This window comes from Mus caroli, unplaced genomic scaffold, assembly GCF_978045245.1.
Source record: "Mus caroli unplaced genomic scaffold, Mus_caroli_1 scaffold_8, whole genome shotgun sequence".
NCBI lineage: Eukaryota > Metazoa > Chordata > Mammalia > Rodentia > Muridae > Mus > Mus caroli.
The window spans coordinates 71,679,307-71,700,184 of NW_028227263.1; the positions used below are offsets into that span (position 1 = coordinate 71,679,307).

At 40.8% G+C, this 20,878-nt stretch overlaps 1 protein-coding gene across 6 annotated transcripts in view; it reads left to right on the forward strand.

Annotated features, from left to right (window-relative positions):
* Sv2b (synaptic vesicle glycoprotein 2B) overlaps positions 1 to 20,878 on the forward strand; it is a 197,320-nt gene that overhangs the window by 111,079 nt on the left and 65,363 nt on the right. For all 6 annotated transcript variants that reach the window (XM_021167119.3, XM_029479857.2, XM_029479855.2 and 3 more), the window contains one exon: positions 2,354 to 3,182. In XM_021167119.3, the coding sequence (XP_021022778.1) occupies positions 2,732 to 3,182 (451 nt within the window). In that variant the 5' untranslated portion in view covers positions 2,354 to 2,731. The remainder of the gene's footprint in view (positions 1 to 2,353; positions 3,183 to 20,878) is intronic.

Consider the following 20,878-nt stretch of genomic DNA (forward strand, 5'->3'; position numbering starts at 1 on the left):
CTGCTAACATTTCTGCTGTTTGTGTGTGATTTATTGTCCTTCCAGGGTTCCTAAATGCATGCAATGAAAGCCGATTTAGAATATTAATCTGACACGGTCCTGACCAGCCTGGTGCAATCGAAGTTTATTTAGTGGAGATGGTGAACATTTTTGCAAGAGCAGAGTGAGAGTCATTCTTCATAGTATTTCTTGCTAGCTTTGTCAGTACTGTTTCTCTGAGTCCCCCAGGTGGGTGGAGGGGCTAATGAAAAATTATATTTCCAGGCCTGATTTTCACACTGCAGTTTTCGGTGTCTTTTAGAGAGAGGACCTAGAATTCCATTCTTTTTTCTTTTTCTTTCTCTTTTTATTGGATATTTTATTTATTTACATTTCAAATGTTATCCCCTTTCCCGATCCCCCTCCCAAACCCCCTTGCCCCAACCCCTTCCTCCTGCTTCTATGAGGGTGTATCCTCACCTACCCACCCACTTCTGCCTCCCTGCCCTCGCATTTCCCTATACTGGGGCATTGAGCCTTCATAGGACCAAGGGCCTTTTCTCCCTTTGATGCCTGACAAGATCTGCTACATATGTGGCTGGAGCCATGGGTCCCTCCATGTGTACTCCTTGGTAGGTGGTTTAGACCCGGGGAGCTCTGGTTGGTTGATATTGTTGTTCTTCCTATGGGGTTGCAAACCCCTTCAGCTCCTTCAGTCCTTTCTCTGACTCCTCCATTGGGGACCTTGTGATCAGTTCAATGATAGGCTGTGAGCATCCACCTCTGTATTTGTCAGGCTCTGGCAGAACCTCTCAGGAGACAGCTATACCAGGCTCTTGTCAGCATGTACTTCTTGGCACCCACAATAGTGTCTGTATTGAGAACCAGTGCTTTCTATCACCCTTCCGTGAGAAAATGCATTGTATTATTGGAGTTAGATAGTTCCCAGAGCTAGAGTCTCTCCAAGGGTGAAGGTGGAGAGAACCAGGTAGCAGGTATGGGGCAGAGAGCTCAGATTTAGAGTGTAGGCAGGGGAGCAGTCCAGCAGCTGCTGCATGGGCAACTGTGTGGGGTCTTTTGTGCCGTAGTACCTACTGAAAGTGGGGAAGGACAGTGGGTGCCATGTGTGGTAGGAGGCTTAGTAAGGGTTGATGGCTCTGAATTTGTTGGCAGATGGGCTTTTCTTTCCTTAATTTCCCCACCTTCTCTAGTTCTCTGTATATAGCTCATTTTCAGTCCACAGTTGGCTACATGGTAAGCATCATTTGGTGATGGCTCAAATCTTGTGAGACTTGAGATTCTAGAACAGGAGTTGTCAAACTTCCTAATGCTGTGATCCTACAGTACAGTTCTTAATGTTGTAGTGACTCCAAACCATTATGTTTACTCTTACTTTATAACTGTAATTTTGCTACTGTTATGGATCAGAATGTCTATATCTGTGTTTTCTCATGGCTTGAGGACACCTCTGTGAAAGGGTCATTTGATTGAAAACCACTTTTCTAAAAGGTAGCTTGGGCAGAGAATCTACCTCATGGGTGTTGGACTCAAGAGAGCGAACCTGTGATTAGATCTGGGTTATAAGATAATGTTTTGCACCTAGACAATACTGGTCCCTGGATTTCCAGAATGGAAGTAGGAACAATGATATTGCCTGAAATAATATTGACCTGCAGGCTGGATACTTGGCATATAATCTTATACATTAATATTGTCTCATGAAACATGACTCTCATGCATGACAGACTCTTTCCAAGCCTCAGGGTTCCCATAAAAATCTGGGAAATATGGCTCTGAGTCTCATATTTGACTCCTGTTCTTACCCATTAGAGCCAAGTACAAGGTCGTAGAGGCCTTTGAGCCACAGTGCTGATCTCAAAAGCAAGCTGGGCCCTAGAGAAAGCTATTTCTGCGTTCTACACTTCTAAATGTAAAGTGATACAATTATTTCATATTGAAGCTGGAAAAGCATACATTTTCACAAGAGAAATTGACCCACGGGATAGTTCTACTGTTGGCAAAACCTTGATAAATTCAAAGGAAACCCATAACACAAAATAGCCTTGTACTGAAAAATCCCTTGACCACTTCCTTTTGCATTCCTATATAAGATCTGATCTTTGACCTTCATCGGGTTCTTCAAAGCTCAAAGAGCTTCTCTACCCATGGTTGCATTCACCAACCTTACAATTCCTTCCTCACTTAGCTTATGTGAGTTCAAATGTCTAACCAAAATATGCCTCACTTTACACATGAAGTATGAGTATTAGTAAATATATTCATTTAATTCAAAGATCATGTCAGAATCTCAGACTTTTCTAACTAGTCTAACTATGCAGACTATTCTAACTATTTTTCCTGTCTCTATTCCTAGGCTATAACCTTCAGGAGAAGGACAAACATCACAGCCAGTGAGCTGCCAAGCACTGCCCCGACCTTGTCAAAGAGAGCAGCTGGAGCCATTTTTAGTTACTCCCAGCATAAGCCTCTGGGTCATATAAGAAGAACAGGCCAGAATTTGATACTTTCCAAAGACGTTTAACACACACCATCACAAAAGGCTACTTAGGTTGTCTTTGTATGAATTTGGTTGATTTGAGAAACAAATTGAAAGGGTGTTTTTATTGAAGAAGTCTCATGGGCATACTCACTCAATGATATAATAGATGATGGTTATTGGAACAGCCCAAATATTTACCACAGAGCAAGAGATATAGCTTGAGAGGCTACCAGACAACTTCAGAACCAAGGAATGGATGACTACAGGTATCGGGACAACTATGAGGGCTATGCCCCCAGTGATGGCTACTACCGTAGCAATGAGCAGAACCAGGAAGAAGATGCACAGAGCGATGTTACAGAAGGCCATGATGAGGAAGATGAGATCTATGAGGGCGAGTACCAAGGCATCCCTCATCCAGATGATGTCAAGTCTAAGCAGACCAAGATGGCGCCCTCCAGAGCAGATGGTCTTGGGGGCCAGGCAGACCTGATGGCTGAGAGGATGGAAGATGAGGAGCAGCTGGCTCACCAATATGAGACCATCATTGATGAGTGTGGCCATGGGCGCTTCCAGTGGACCCTCTTTTTCGTCTTGGGTTTGGCTTTGATGGCTGATGGAGTGGAAATATTTGTGGTGAGCTTTGCTCTGCCAAGTGCAGAGAAAGACATGTGTCTGTCCAGTTCCAAGAAAGGAATGCTTGGTAAGTAGGAACTTCCAAAGGTTATTTTCCTTGTGACATCAAGTATATGAAAGTCAAGGAGAATATAAATGTATATATTTACATATGTATATATTTACACATACACATATAAGCACACACACGCACACACACACATACACACACATATACTTTGTCACTGCTGGACATCCTGCAAAGTTATAAGTTTTATAGTCATTTTGCCATTAAGATGTTATATTATGGACATTAATTAATTTATTAACTCAAACTTTCATAGCTAATATCATAGCTTGTTTTTTTTTTTCAAGTTTTTTTTTTGATTCGTAGCTTTCTTTGATTCCCAAATCTTGTTTTCTCGAATGAGAGACTATTGTCCTATTAAACCATCTTCCATATCCGAGTAACAATACATTTTGGGAGGGGTAAACCAGAGGTCTTGTCCATCATTTCTTCATTATGTGTTTTCTGAGAATCCAATAGCATCTGCTCCCAGCTCCTCTTGTACTAAGAGTTAGTGGCTGAGTGCCCATGTGGCTTGGATGAATGATGGGCTTGAGCATACCCACATGCAGAGTCCCCGTAGGCAGTTAAGTACCATGGTGTGAAGCACAGATGTATTCTGAAGGATAGAGGACCAGCTTGCAAGTCAGTTAGCAGACCAGGACTGTCAGATCCAAGCCTCAGCCATCAGGGCTCGAGGCAGAAAGGATTTTGTGAAGTTATAAAGAGGATGAGCACAAATGGTGTGGAATAGAAGAAATTTATCATAATAGAGCCATGGGTTTGTCTTGATCACCAAATGGTCTGAAAAACATATGTACCCTCTACATTTAGTGTCCAAATAGAGCCCAAGATATATGAAGCTATTGAGTACTTACCATGAGCCAGTTTATCATTCAAGATAAAGAATAAGTATAGCCCCCAGGAGTTCAAAAACTTCCCAGCACCAAATTCATTGATTCAACAAATAGGTACATACATATTTCTGGTCTATAATATGCTGGTATCTGTGAAACAGTCTTGGATTAAAAATAGGTTTTGTGTCTTTAAAAAAATTATATATCATGAGACAAGAAAGTCTTTATAAACACAGATTTAATAACTTCAGGGATAAACATTGAAATGTGTCTTGTGTGGTTCTAGACCTTGACTTTGGCGAAGGAGTTAACAACCATTTATGAAAAGATTGAGATAGCAAACATTTTTGAAGCCCAGATGGCCTCTGTCACAGGTATTCAAATCCCATTCTGTAATCCAAATGATATGGAGACAATACATAAACTAGTAGACATGATTGTGTTTCAGTAAAACTGAGACTGAGCTTGGGTGGAAGCAGGACTGTGAACTTTGAACACCGCTTGTGCTATTTAGTGAGACTATCACAAATTCAGAAAGAAGTAAGAAATGCATATATAAAGAAATATGATGAATTCTCACCAGATGAACAAAACAACAGCAACCAAACCTCCAAAACTAGCTGAACAAAAAGCTTTGTCTCTGGTTCATTAAGCCTTGTCTTATACATTTATGCTTAATCTATAATGCCATTTGAATGATTAGGGCTCCATCAGGCATGACCGAGGAAATCAAAGGAGACTAAGTATATAAAAACAGATGCTTTGAGAAGCTGGAGTTTTAGTCAGCTTTTAAAAGCCAGTAGAATTTTTAGTTACACATGAGTGTCCCTGCATATGCATATACATACTACCCAACTTTAAATGTTGAATAGTAGGTTTTAAATCATTTATTTATTTTTACTTTTATGTGCATTGATGTTATGCTTGCATGTATATCTGTGTGAGTATCAGGTCCCCTGGAACTGGAGCTACAAACAGTTGTGCGCTGTCATATGGGCACTGGGAATTAAACCTGGTTCCTCTGGAAGAGCAGCCAGTGCTTTTAACTGCTAAACCATTTCCTCAGCTCCTGTGGTAGATTTTTGAAAAGGCAAGTGAAAAGAACAAAATTTCTAACTGAAACCAATCCATCTGTAACTGACTTAAGCATTTTTAAGTTATCAACTTGTTTTTGTGCTATGCCCAACTGAAACCCAAGTCCCTGTTTATTTTGGCAATGTCAATGATGGTTTCATGCCCATCAGTGTCTCTGGCACCACATGCCCAGCAACCTTAATATTAGACATGCAATATTGTGACAGCTCCTACTTCTCCCAGGGAAAACACTGAGCAGGCAATGAGCAAATGTGGTTATGGTCTAGAGAGCACACACTGGTACAGTTTTGCCCTCCATGTTACCAAGATGCTATGACTCAAACTGAGAAGGGCACATAGACCCTGAGCAGAGATTCCCATCTTGGGTGCCCAGAAGACTTCCTATGTAGTAAAACAAACAAACAAACAAAAAAACCCCATGAATCTAAGTTGATCAGCAGGGTGGATGACTGAGAGTCTTGGAGTCATCACCTTGTAGGTTAGCCACATGGAGAAAGATTTGGAGAGCTTTATCCAAGCCCACAGAGATAGCAAGTGCCAAACAGGGCATGATGGCAGGACTGCCTGACTTTGAAGTCTAGGGTAATTCTTCTGTGCTATCCTGCTTTTTTCTTAATCTTAGGCTACAGAAAAGAAGCCATGCCCTGTGCAGCCTTCTCTCCATATGGGATCATGCTACACTGGGTAATAACTTGAGCACTGGAGAATGACCATGAGAATTTGGCAACTAACTATGTTATTATCAGTCAGTGACCTTAGGCAAGTTCTAACTCCTGTAACTCAGTTTTCCTGAGGAATAAGTAAGGATAATGACCCTAATGTTGGAAGACCTGAAATGATGCAGACAGAGCAAGAGTATGGATGCTCTCTAAACAACTCAGCTTCCTCGTTTGTGCCATGACACTCTCCTGCCAGTGTGTGCATGGATTTTGATTGTACTGATACAATGGGGGCAGCCTGGATATCAAGGCCAGGCTGCTTAGGTTTGAAGGGTCACTGCTGACTCTTACTGGGGCAGCCTCAGAAAAGTTACTCAGTTGCTTTGTGCTCTGATTTCCTCACCTGTAAAACCTGGACTAAGGTGATGCCAACTCAGTAGGATTTCTGTACAGATGGACTGAATTCAACTGTACTAGATTTAATGTAGTTAACTTGGCATGCTTACTATCCAAGTTTACAGGTGCTCAAGATATCTTTACAGCTTTTTACTGAAGTTGTTGTTGTTGTCATTGTTGTTAGCTTGATTGCTTGGTAGTGATGAGCCACTCACACTCAGGACATCAGATTTGCTTCGATGGCATTGGACATATCCATCAGCCAAGTGATACCTTGTAGACTCTTAAGGTCAAGCTGCTTGACCTCAGCTGGAAAAGGCCTTTGTGTTCCAGAACTTTTCCTCCCCAACCTCAATTATTTTAAAAAGAATCTCTCATAAGTTCAGTCTCTTGACTGTCAGCTAATGGCCCAAGAAAACACAGAGCAACCCATGTCTAACTCAGAGGTCATTTTATTTTCTTTTTGAAAAAAAAAATCAGTTCAGAAGAATTAAAGATGCTCTTTTGCTATCTTAGCTGTTTTTCCTGAACATTATATTTTAGTGGTCCCCTCATGTACAGATGCCCTGATTCAAGATCGTATTGCTAGCATGAAGGTTCACCCTTGCTTCTATCCAGTGGTGGTTGCCTTTAAGACGAGTAGAGTGCATCCACTCGGTTAATTAAGCATTCCCTTCTTTCTTTTTATTAGATATTTTCTTTATTTACATTTCAAATGTTTTTCCCTTTCCAGGTCTCCCTTTTGGAACCCTCCATCCCTTACCCTCCTTCCCTGCCTCTATGAGGGTACACTCCCATCCACCCACCCACTCCCATCTTCTTGTCCTGGCATTCCCCTACACTGAGGAATTGAACACACTCACGCCAAAGGGCTGCTCCTCCCACTGATGTCCAGTAAGGCCATCCTCTGCCACACATTCGGCTGGAGCCATGGGTACTTCCATGTGGACTCTTTGGTTGGTGGTGAACTCCCCCGGAGTTCCTGGGGGTCTGGCCGGTTGACACTGTTTCTCCCTCCATGGGGATGCAAACCCTCTCAGCTCTTTCAGTTCCTTCTCCAACTCCACCATCAGGGATCCAATGCTCAGTCCTATAACTGGCTGAGAGATCTGCCTCTGTATTTTATCGGCTCTGGCAGAGCCTCTCAGGAGACAGTTATAATCAGGCTCCTGTCAGTAAGCACTTCCCAGCATCCATAATAGCGCCAGGGTTTGGTGACTGTATATGGGATGGATCTCCAGGTGCAGCACTCTCTGGATGGCCTTTCCTTCAGTCTCTGCTGTACACTTTGTCTCCATATTTCCCCCTGTGAGTATTTTGTTCCCGTTTCTACTAAGCACTGAAGCAAATCTTCTTGGGCTTCATCTGGTCTGTGAATTGAAATCTTGGGTATTCCAAAATTTGGGGGCTAATATCCACTTATTAGTGAGTACATACTATGTGTGTTCTTTTATGACGGAGTTACCTTACTCAGGATATTTTCTAGTTCCATCTATTTGCCTAAGAATTTCACGAAGTCATTGGTTTTAATAGCTGAGTAGTACTCCATTGTGTAAATGTACCACATTTTCTGTATCCATTCTTTTGTTGAGGGACATCTGGGTTGTTTTCAACTTCTGGCTATTATAAATAACACTGCTATGAACATAGTGGAGCATGTGTCCTTATTACATGTTGGAGCATCTTCTGGGTATATGCCCAGGAGTGGTATAGCTGGGTCCTCAGGTAGTACTATGTCCAATTTTCTGAGGAACTATGAGACTGATTTCCAGAGTGGTTGTACCATCTTGTAATCCCACCAGCAGTGGAGGAGTGTTCCTGTTTCTCCACATCCTCACCAGCATCTGCTGTCACCTGAGTTTTTGATCTTAGCTATTCTGACTGGTGTGAGGTGGAATCTCAGGGTTGTTTTGATTTTCATTTCCCTGATGACTAAGGATGTTGAACATTTCTTTAGGTGCTTCTCGGCCATTTGAGTTTCCTCAGTTGAGAATTCTCTGTTTAGCTCTGCTCCCCATTTTTTTTTTAAATATGGTTATTTGGTTCTCTGGAGTCTACCTTCTTGAGTTCTTTGTATATAGTGGATATTAGTCCTCTATCAGATACAGGATCGGTAAAGATCTTTCCCCAATCTGTTGGTTGCCGTTTTGTCCTATTGACAGTGTCCTTTGCCTTATAGAAACTTTGCAATTTTATTTATTTAGGTCCCACTTGTTGATTCTTGATCTTACAGCACAAGCCACTGGTGTTCTGTTCAGGAATATTTTTCCCCTGTGCCCAAGCATTGGAGGCTCTTCCCACTTTCTCCTCTGTAAGTTTCAATGAATTTGGTTTTATGTGGAGGTTCTTAGTTCTTGATCCACTTGGATTTGAGCTTTGTACAAGGAGATCAGAATGGGTCAATTTGCATTCTTCTACATGCTAACCTCCAGGTGAAGCAGAGCCATTTGTTGAAAATGCTCTCTTTTTTCCCCACTGGATAGTTTTAGCTCCTTTGTCAAAGATCAACTGACCATAGCTGTGTTGGTTCATTTCTGGGTCTTCAATTCTATTCCATGGAACCTGTCTGTTGCTGCCAGTACCATACAGTTTTTATCACTATTGCTTTGTAGTAAAGCTTGAAATCAGAGATGGTGATTCCCCCAGATGTTATTTTATTGTTGAGATATAAGATACAATTTGCTAAATGCATGGAACTCAAGAAGAACAAAGACCAAAGTGTGGACACTTTGCCCCTTCTTAGAATTGGGAACAAAACACCCATGGAAGGAGTTACAGAGACAAAGTTTGGAGCTGTGACGAAAGCATGGATCATTTATAGACTGCCATATCCGGGGATCCATCACACAATCAGGTTCCAAACGCTGACACCATTGCATACACTAGCAAGAGTTTGCTGAAAGGACCCAGATAGAGCTGTCTCTTGTGAGACTATGCCGGGGCCTAGCAAACACAGAAGTGGATGCTCACAGTCAGCTATTGGATGGGCCACAGGGCCCCCAATGGAGGAGCTATAGAAAGTACCCAAGGAGCTAAAGGGATCTGCAATCCTATAGGTGGAACAACAATATGAACTAATCAGTACCCCCCCCCCCTGGAGCTCGTGTCTCTAGCTGCATATGAATCAGAAAATGGCCTAGTCGGCCATCAGTGGAAAGAGAGGCCCATTAGTAGTGCAAATTTTATATGCCTCAGTACAGGGGAACGACAAGGCCAAGAAGTGGGAGTGGGTGGTTGGGGGAGTGTGTGTGGGATTTTTGGGATAGCATTGGAAATGTAAATGAAATAAATACCCAATAAAAAAAAGAAAATAGTTTTCACTATCCTGGGTTTTTTTGTTATTCCAAATGAATTTGAGGATTTCTCTTACCAATTCTATGAAGGATTGAGCTGGAATTTTGATGGGGATTGCATTGAATCTATAGATTGCTTTTTGGCCAGATGGCCATTTTTACTATATTAATCCTGCCAATCCATGAGCATGAGAGATGTTTCCATCTTCTGAGATCTTCTTCGATTTGTTTCTTCAGAGACTTGAAGTTCTTGTCATATAGATCTTTCACTTGCTTCGTTAGAGTCACACCAAGGTATGAAATATCATTTGTGACTATAGTGAAGGGTGCCATTTCCCTAATTTCTATCTCAGCCTGTTTATCTTTTCAGTATAGGAATGCTACTGATTTGTTTGAGTTTATTTTATATCTGGAACTTTGCTGAAGTAGTTTGTCAGCTGTAGGAGTTCTCTCATGGAGTTTTTAGGGTCACTGAAGTATACTATCATATCATCTGCAAATAGTGATATTTTGACTTCTTCCTTTACAATTTGTATTCCTTTGACCTCCTTTTATTGTCTAATTGCTCTAGCTAGAACTTCAAGTGTTATATTCAATAGATATGGAGAGAGTGGGCAGCCTCATCTAATCCCTGATTTTAGTGGGATTGCTTCAAGTTTCTCTCTATTTAGTTTGATGTTGGCCACTGCTTTGCTGTATATTGCTTTTACTATGTTTAATTATGGGCCTTGAATTCTTGATCTTTCCAAGACTTTTAACTTGAAGGAATGCTGAATTTTGTCAAATGCTTTTTCAGCATCCAATGAAATTATAATCTGCTTTTTGAGTTTGTTTATGTAGTGAATTACATTGATGGATTTCCAAATATTGAACCATGCCTGCATCCCTGGGATGATGCCTACTTGATCATGATGGATGATTGTTTTGATGTGTTCTTGGATTTGGTTTGTGAGAATTTTATTGAGTATTTTTGCATTGACATTCATAAGGGAAATTAGTCTGAAGTTCTCTTTCTTTGTTGGGTCTTTGTGAGGTTTTGGTAGCAACGTGACTGTGGCTTCATAGTGTTCCTTCTGTTTATGTTTTGTGGAATAGTTTGAAGAGTATTGGTATTAGGCCTTCTCTGAAGGTTTGATAGAATTCTGCAGTAAACCCATCTGGTTATGGGCTTTTTTTGGTTGAGAGACTTTTAATGAGTGCTTCTTTTTCTTTAGGGGTTATGGGACTGTTTAGATGGTTTATCTGATCCTGATTTAATTTTAGTATTTTGTATCTGTCTAGAAAATTGTCCATTTCATCCAGATTTTCCAGTTTTGTTGACTATAGGCTTTTGTAGTAGGAACTTATGATTGTTTGAATTTCCTCAGTTTCTGTTGTTATATCTCCCTTTTTATTTCTGATTTTGTTAATTTGGATACTCCCTCTGTGCACTCTGGTTAGACTGGCTAAGGGTTTATGTATTTTGTTGATTTTTATCAAAGAACCAGCTCCTGATTTTTTGATTCTTTGTATAGTTTTTGTTTGTTTGTTTGTTTCTACTTGGTTGATTTCAGCCCTGAGTTTTATTATTTCCTGCCATCTACTTCTCTTGGGTGTGTTTGCTTCTTTTTGTTCTAGAGCTTTCTGGTTTGCTGTCAGGCTGCTAGTGTATGCTCTCTCCAGTTTCTTTTTGGAGGCACTCAGAGCTATGAGTTTTCCTCTTAGGAATGCTTTCATTTAAGTATGCTTTCATTTTCATTAAAATTTAAAAGGTTCTTAATTTATTTCTTTATTTCTTCCTTGACCAAGTTATCATTGAGTAGAGTGTTGTTCAGCTTCCATCTGTATGTGGGCTTTCTGTTGTTTTTGTTGTTATTGAAGAACAGCCTTAGTCTGTTGTGATCTAATAGGATGCATGGGATTATTCAGTTTTCTTGTATTTGTTAAGACCTGGTTTGTGACCAATTATATGGTCAATTTTGAAGAAGGTACCATAAGGTGCTGAGAAAAAGTAACATTCTTTTTTTTTTTTTTAGGATGAAATGTTATATATATATATATATATATATATATATATATATATATACACACACACACACACACACACATATATATATCATATATATATACATCATATATATATATATATATATATATATATATATATATATATATACATCTGTTAATCCCATTGGTTCATAACTTCTGTTAGTTTCACTGTGTCTCTGTTTAGTTTGTGTTTGTAAGATCTGTCCATTGATGAGTGTGGGTTATTGTAGTCTCCCTCTATTATGGTGTGAAGTGCAATGTGTGCTTTGACCTTTAGTAAAGTTTCTTTTATGAATGTGGGTGCCCTTACATTTGGAGCATTGAGAATTGAGAGTTCTTCTTCTTAGATTTTTCCTTTGATGAGTATGAAGTGTCCTTCCTTATCCTTTTTGATAACTTTTAGTTGAAAGCTGATTTTATTCGATATCAGAATGGCTACTTCAGCTTGTTTCTTGAGTCCCTTTGCTTGGAAAGTTGTTTTCCAGTCCTTTACTCAGAGGTAATGTCTGTTTTGACACTGAGGTTCATTTCCTGTATGTAGCAAAATGCTGGGTCCTGTTTAAGTATGCAGTCTATTAGTCTATGTCTTTTCATTGAGGAATTGAGTCCATTTATCTTAAGGGATATTAAGTAACAGTGACTGTTACTTCCTGTTATTTTTGATGTTATTTTTTTGTCTGTGTGACTATCTTCTTTTGGGTTTGTTGAAAGAAGATTACTTTCTTGCTTTTCCTAGGGTATAGTTTCCCTCCTTGTATTGGTGTTTTCCATCTATCATCCTTTGTAGGGCTGGGTTTGTGGAAAGATATTGTGTAATTTGGTTTTGTCATGGAATATCTTGGTTTCTCCATTTATGATAATTGATAGTTCTGCTGGGTATAGTAGTCTGGGCTGGCATTTGTGTTCTCTTAGGCTCTGTATGACATCTGCCCAGAATCTTCTAGCTTTCATAGTCTCTGGTGAGAAGTCTGATGTAATTATGATAGTCCTGCCTTTATATGTTACTTGACCTTTTTGCCTTACTGCTTTTAATATTCTTTCTTTGTTTTGTGCATTTGGTGTTTTGACCTTTATGTTACAGTAGAAATTTCTTTTCTGGTCCAATCTATATGGAGTTCTGTAGGCTTCTTGTATGTTTATGGGCATCTCTTTCTTTAGGTTAAGGAAATTTTCTTCTGTAATTTTGTTGAAGATATTTACTGGCCCTTTAAGTTGGGAATCTTACTCTCTTCTATAACTATTTTCCTTATTTTTGGTCTTCTCATGGTGTCCTGGTTTTCCTGGATGTTTTAGGTTAGGACATTTTTTGCTTTTTGCATATTCTTTGACTGTTGTGTCAATTTTTTCTTTGGTATTTTCTGCACCTGAGATTTTTCTCTTCTATCTCTTGTATTCCATTGATGATGCTTGCATCTATGCTATGACTCCTGATCTCTTTCTTAGGTTTTCTAACTCCAGGGTTGTCTCCCTTTGTGATTTCTTTATTGATTCTATTTCCATGTTTAGATCTTGGATGTTTTTGTTCATTTCCTTCACCTGTGTGGTTGTGTTTCCTGTAATTCTTTAAGGTATTTTTGTGTTTCCTCTTTAAGGGCTTCTAGCTGTTTACCTGTGTTCTTCTGTATTTCTTTAAGGGAGTTATTTATGTCCTTCTTAAAGTCCTCTATCATGATCATGAGATGTGATTTTTAAATCAAAGTCTTGCTTTTCTGGTGTGTGGGATATCCAGGGCTCACTGTGGTGGGAGAACTGGGTTCTGATGATGCTAAATAGCCTTGATTTCTGTTGCTTATGTTCTTGCCCTTGCCTCTTATCATCTTGTTATCTGTGGTGTTAGCTTGTCTTGCTGTCTCTGACTGTGGCTTGTCCCTCCTGCAAGCCTTTGTGTCAGTACTCCTGGAAGACCAGTTTTCTCAAGGAGGAAGTTGGGTATGGGGACCTGTGGCACAGGATCAGCTCTGGGCACAGATGGAAACCAGAAGGATCCTGTCCCAGGCTGCTCCTTGGTTCCTGCCCCTTTATTCTTTTAATTGTCTATTTCTTTTATTTTTTTTATGGATGCATGTGGTTGTGTGTTAAAGTCTCTCTGTCTCTGTCTCTGTCTGTCTGTCTGTCTGTCTGTCTGTCTCTCTCTCTCTCTCTTTCTCTCTCTCTCTCTCTCTCTCTCTCTCTCTCTCTCTCTCTCTGTGTTGCATATAAATGTGCATATCCATGCTTTTGTAGGCTCAGGGTTTATGTAAGGTGGTTTTCTTTATCTCTCTCCATGTTATCTATTGAAGCAGGGCTTATTGCTAATCCTTGGAGCTCACCAATTCTGGCTTATCTAGCTGGCCAATTGGGAGTCTCTCTATGTCTGTCTCTCAAGCACTAGCCTTACAGGCAGCTACATGGTCACCACTTGCTTTCTGGGATCTGATCTTCAGTCCACATGATTGTAGAATAAAGACATTATACACTGAGCCCTTGCTTTGTTTTTTTTTTTTTTAATTTTTAAAAGGTGGTGTGGGGAGGGTGCTGGAGAGATGGCTTAGTTGGTAAGAGTACCTGCTGAACCTAGGTTCAGTTCCCAGCAGCTAAAATCATCTGGACCTCCAGTTCTACAGGATTTGACACTCCCTTCTGGGATTTCTGGGCACCAAGAATTCAGATAGTGCATTTATATGCATGCAGTCACAATACACATGCTCATAAAAAGAAAGCAATAAGCATTTTAAAAGTTTACAAAAGGGTTTTGGACATTGCCATTCATTGAACCTAAGTACTTGAGCCCCTTAAGCGTGTGTACCATTCTGAGTTCCATCCCAGTTCCTTTGTTTCTTCTATTTAGTTTTTTTTTAATGTTTTGATTACAGGGTCTCTTAAAAATGCCATAAAGCCAAGGATGGCCTTGAATCCCTGTCCCTTTTGCTTTTCCCTCCCCAAAACTGAGATTATAGGCATGTGTTTCCATGCTTCCCCTTTTACTCATTGGGAAAAGTTATTTTATTTTTTAACTCTGTGTGAGTGAGTAGATATGCACATGTGAGTGCCATTCCTGTAGAGGCCAGAACAGAGCATCAGACACCCTGGAGATGGATGCAGTTACATGTGGTTATGAGTTGCCCAATTTAAGTTCTGGGAACAGAAATTCACTTCTGTGGAAGAATTCCAAACACTCTTAACTACTGAACTATCTCTCCACCCCCCCAGTTTATTCATTAAAAATAATTATTGAACATCAATATGTGCTCGTGGTATCTCTGGCTGATAGAAATACAAGGCATAAATACAGTACAAGTTTTGGCATTCAGAGAGTTGTATTCTCACAATAGAAATTGAGGCCATATGTGAATAAAGAGCAACAATACAGTACAGTATAGCACAGTATGGTATGGTACAGTACATTATGGACCAGTTCAGTATGGCACAGTGCAGTATGACACAGTCCATTGTGGTACAGTAGAGTACAGTATACTACTACAGCATAGTATAGTATGACACAGTAAGTATGGTACAGTGCAGTATGGCATAGTATGGTATGACACAGTATGGTACCATATAATAGGACACAGTACAGTATGGTACGGTATGGTACAGTACAGTATGGTTCAGTGTAGTATGACATAGTGCAGAATCACACAGTACATTATGGCCCAGTATCATACAGTACAAAGTACATATTATGGTATGACACAATAAGTATGGTACAGTGCAGTATGACACAGTACGGTATGGCACAGTATGGATCAGTACACTGTGGTACAGTGCAGTGTGATGTAGTATAGTGTAGTCAGTAAGGTATAGTACAATATGATACAGTGCATTAAGACACAGTATGGTACTGTTCAGTATGGCACAGTATGGTATGGAGCAGGACAGTAAGGTATAGTATAGGATGATGCAGTACAGGATGGTACAGTATGGTATGGTTCAGTGCAATATGGTATGGCACAGTACAGTATGGCACAGTAAAGTATGCTATGGCACAGTATGGTAGAGTACAGCATGGCACAGTATGCTACAGTATGGCATGGCACATTACAATAAGGTATAGTATAGTATGGCACAGTGTAGTATGGCACAGCACAATATGTTATTATACAGTGTGACACAGAATGATAAAGTATAGTAAAATCTAGTACAGTCTAGTAAGTACAGTGTGGTGTTGCACATTATGGTATGGGGCAGTACAGTAAGGTGTAATACAGAACAATGTGGTACAGTATGGTATGGCACAGTATGGTATAGTATGATATGGCACCATGCAGTGTGGTGTCATTGTATGGTGCAGTATTCACTGGTGTCACTTTTACCAGATAGGAAAGAAAGGGGAAGGGAAGCTTTGGACTGAGGGCCTTTGCTTTTATTGGGTCTGTTCTGTTCTGAGATGGTTCTGTGACCTTGGGCTGATCTGAAAATTTCCTACTGAAATATTGATTTTGGGTGACTGATGAATGGAGACAATCAACCCGACCCCCCCCACCCCCTTACAGTTTCAAAATGAAGTATGTGTGTGTGCCACAGAGTGTGTGGTGGTCAGATGACGCCTTGCAGGAGTCCTTTCTCCTCCTCCATCATGTAGGTCCTGGGTACTGAACCCGGATCATCAGGATTGGAGCCAGTGTCTCTACCATTGAGCCATCTTACTGACCTTTTGCTATCTTTGGCATTTTCTTTTATTTCCCTTCTATTCTAACTTCCTTTTAAGTGATAGCTATGCATTTTTTTTATAGTCAGGGAAAACAGCAACACTCTCCAGGCCTCTTGGTGTAATATTGTAATTACTGCTGCTAGGAAGGTTGATGCAGGAGCATAACTAGCCTGGGTAGTTTACTAAGAACTTATCTCAAAATAAAAGATGGAAACATTATTGAGAATGCAGCTCAGTGTTAGAATGCTTGCTTAAAACATGAAAGACTCTGGGTTCAGGTCCTAGTACCATTGCAAATAATAAACAAACAAACAAACAAACAAACAACAAACACATAACGCAGTGGCTTTCACAGTAGAAAGTTCTAGACTTCCTGGTGGGATGAGGCATTGATTTGCTTCTTTCAACTGATATTGAAATGATTGACAGCTGTGTGTCCTATTTCTTTAGCTAATCTTACACTTAACAAGGGTGGCACAAAAGACAAACCACTAGTATAACCTTTCTGTGGGGGCTTGCTGGCACGGCACCTGCTCTTTACCTTATAAATGGGGTGCCCCAAGCTTCATGCCTGTCAAAAGAGAGGGGGCCTCACTTGTAGGCAATAATGTCATGTTTTTCTGCAGAGTCCTGATTTTCTGAAGAGTCTTTCAGTACACATTTCACTGTTTATTGCTTGGTAGTTTTTCTTGCTAACTGGAGTGGGAAGTCTTAGGGAGTAGCATGCTTCAGATACTATTTTGATCCTAATATGGGACCCCCTGGGATTTGGAGTCTGCCCTGACTAGAAGGAGAATGTAGAACAATTTCAGAGAGGTTAATCCACTGGCATAAATTGTGAGTTGAATTTTCATAGTATCTCAGAGACGAATTTATCACTCCGATTTCATGAAAATTTATCTTTTAATTATTTTATATACAAATGATTTCTGAGTGTCAGGGCAGAACAGTTGATTTATGATGATATAATATAAAAAGGTAAACATTTTTCTAAGTTTTAAAATTAGCTTATCAGTTACTCAGTGGAGAGGAACACTCCATGTCCAAAGGTCTAGCACTAGATTGTTTTTATGCATTCCTTTCTGTGGTCAATTTATTTTGTTCAGCTGCTCTTGTTTATCATCGGGTAGACCACATAATTGCTTAGGATAGAATGGGAGCTAAAGGATCTCTTACTTGTATGGCAGTGGCAACTTGATTCCACAGGCAATGGAAAGCTGGTCAATGTTAAACATTTTTGCAAGGCTACCCAGATCCTGAGCTGGATGGCAGCCATGGCTATCCCTTAGCACCACCCAAGAAGCTGTAAATGGATGCAGTCCTGAGGCTGGGGATGGTTCAGTTAGTAATATGCCTGCTGCATAAGCATGACGACCTGAATTTGGGTACTCAGAACCCATATAAAACTTAGTAATGGTGGGCCTATAACTGTAACCTTGGGAGTGGAGGAGAGCAGTGGTGGACACAGGTGGATCACTGATGTTCGCCAGCCAGCCAGCCATCTCGCCAGGTCAATGGACTTGAAGTTCACTGAGAGAGTTTGTCTTAAAAATTAAAAACAATATATATGTGGAGAGTGCTAGAGGAAAGATAGTTAATGTCTGCTTTTGACTTCCAACCAAATGTGACTGTGCACATGCAAACACATGCACATACTTATATTGACAAGTACATTCACTATTCATATGTGAACATTTACCCACACACATATACATATGCCTACACTAGCAAGTATGTAGACCACACACATGCCATTTATCCTCTCTCTCTCTCTCTCTCTCTCTCTCTCTCTCTCTCTCTCTCTCACACACACACACACACACACACACACACACACACATGCAGAATATATATCTGGCTCTAGGGAAGTCTCTCTGGCTATCATTGGAATCCCCAGTGGTGGGTTATGGGCACAGAGTGGTTTTCTTGTGCACTCTGGGGAAGCGAAGGTTATAATGGATACAGCGACTCTTTGTCAGAATGGACTAAAGAGATGCCAGGGCCTTTCTTTGTTCTGTGCTATGAAAGATGACATATGATTCCCTGGTGGTCTTCCTTCTTGTGTTTCCTTTGATAGTTTGTCTATCTACTGTCTTGGCCAGAATGAAAACATGGATATACATCTGAGTCATGTTCAGTGCTTTACAGATTTTCAACCATTTTACCGGTGATCCTCATTTGTCTTTAAAAGACCCAGGGATATGAGCAGAGTATGAATCCCCAGCTCCCCAGATGTGGAAGTGTTGCTTGGAGACCTTTAGTGATGAATGCCGGATTCCACCCTCTAATGAAGTTTTCTGGCCCTGTGCTCCCTTCATTGCTACTCATCTTTGCGTGGGTTGCTTTCTGCTCATGAGGTTGGAAGGTTGATTTTATCATGTACAGATCTCTTCTAGGGATGCTAAAGAAATGGAAACTAAAGAGATCACCGATTTCCCAGTGCCTGTACAATCTCTGTTGGCTTTCTTCTAATTTAAAAGCAAATTATAATAATCACACCACCATGCCCTAAAGCTGTGATTTGATAGGTCTCGCCTTGCATCAGCACTACACAAGGATCTGATGCATGACATCTCTAATCCTTATTGCAAGGCAAATATTGTCTTTATCACTTTACAGATGAGAACAGGTGGATTCTAAAATGTTAAAGCAACTTGTCTAAACTAGTTTGAAAGAAAACTAGGATTTGAAACTGGTTCTATCTAACTTGACCTAATGCTTCTTCTTTCCCTTGATTTACCACCCATGGAAGACTTTGCACTTGCTGTGATATGCATAACCTTAACCTTTTGTGCAAAATGCATCATCTAGTAAGTTGCAAGTGAGGGTGATGGACTTCTAGCCAAGTGCTGGAATCAGGAACAAATCACCTTGGTAGATAAGAGAAGTCACAGCCAGCTGTGTCACAAAAGCCAGGGGATAGGGTTTGCAGTATTTCCTTGAGATATAGACTGTCTACCCAGGACAGGCCTCCAGATAGTTGGGAAGCAACACTGCCTCCCTGCATCAGGTCATGAAAGATGCCCCATAGGTCATGTCTGTCACCATGGCTATACCACAGCAGCAAGGAACAAATGCCTCCTCCAAATTCTCTTTCAGCAGCCACAATTGATGAAGTACTTGGGTCCCACGTGGAGTTCATGACTACACAGTGAAAATGGCCCTGTGTAGGCTGATGGGTATAAAACCCATGTTTACTTATAAATCTTAAGCTGAACAAGCCCATATGATCTTATTTTTACTGTGCAGATGATTGATTTAGATTTTAGAGGAGAAAGGGTAAATGCCATAGATATTAACAGGAGAAGAAGGAAATGGAAGTAGATACAGGGTTTTAAAAATGTCATGCCCTTTGACATGCTCCCCTCTGGGTGTGTGTGTGTGTGTGTGTGTGTGTGTGTGTGTGTGTACCAACGGACTGGATGTGAACACTGTCTTCTCTGGGGGTGAGCTGACCAGGTTGCTCAGACGTGCGGAGTGAGCACTTTCTGTTTCACTGCGGGAGATTTGCTGACTCAGGGGCACACATTAATCTCTGTTGGAGATGTGCAGAAAATAACCCAAAGAAGCCACCTCCCTGTCCTGGCCTTCTGTCTCACCTCTCCTTGACTCTGTGGAAGGGAACTACTATTTTTGAAAGGGGATGTGTTAACTGAGTATAAGTCAGTGACGATGCCGAAATTACAGTGTTGTAGAACCATGTGATACAACACATGAAGAGGATGGGGGTGTGCTTCTAACATGTTCTTCATTACCGGCTTTAGGAAACTGAGCCCCACAGAGAAAATAACTAGGTCAAGGTCATGAGTCCTGAAACCAGAACATTTGTCTCCTCCTTACTGGCTTCTATTGCTGTGATAAAACACCCTGACCAAAGCAACTTGGAGAGAGAGAGGGGTGTGTTTCTTCTTAGAACTCTCAGAACACACTATCACTGAGGGGATAGTCAGGCTAGGAACTCAAGCAGGAAGCAAGAGCCAGAAACTGAAGCAGAGGCCATAAAGGAATACTGCTTCCTGGCTTGCTCCCTGTGATTTGCTTAGCCTGCTTTCTTATATACCCCAGGGCCACCTACTTAGGGGAGGCACTGCCCGCTCTGGGCTAGGTTCTCCCACACCAACCAGTAATCAAGAAAATGCCCTACAGATATGTCTATAGAGCAATTATCTGGAGACATTTTCTCAATTAAGAGTATATCTTCCCAAATGGCTCTAGCTAGTGTCAAGTTGGCAAAAACCTAGTCAGAACACAGAACTCTTTCCTCTACACCAAACTGTCTTGCCTTTGCTCATAAAAGAAAACTATATAAGTCAGTCAGACGATCTTTTGTTTGCGTGATTTCTTTTTATAGGAGACAATATGTGCATGGGATATATCCGGCTGCTTTTAACAGTTGCTTTGAATCATAAAGGCATCATTTGTTTACTGCTCCAGAATTCTCAAGGCATGTGGCTTCAAGCATTGATTCAGCGCCTTGCTGATGTCAGGGCTGTGAGGCTCACATCTTCATTTTTACCATTTCCTTAAGGTCACACGGCTGTCAACACAGTTTGATGCTCTCTACCCACCTCCCAGGGAATTTTCTAAGTAGAGAAGGGAGAGGGGTGGTGGGCAGCCTTCAGCTCCCTCTGTGTTCCCCTTTAATCTGCCTTGCTGTGTTACTCCAAGGCTTCTGCAGGATGCCCTATCTGCCTCCTTTCTCCTTGGATTATCACTCACAAAAGAACAGGAAGAAGATGGCTATCAAACTCTAAGTCAT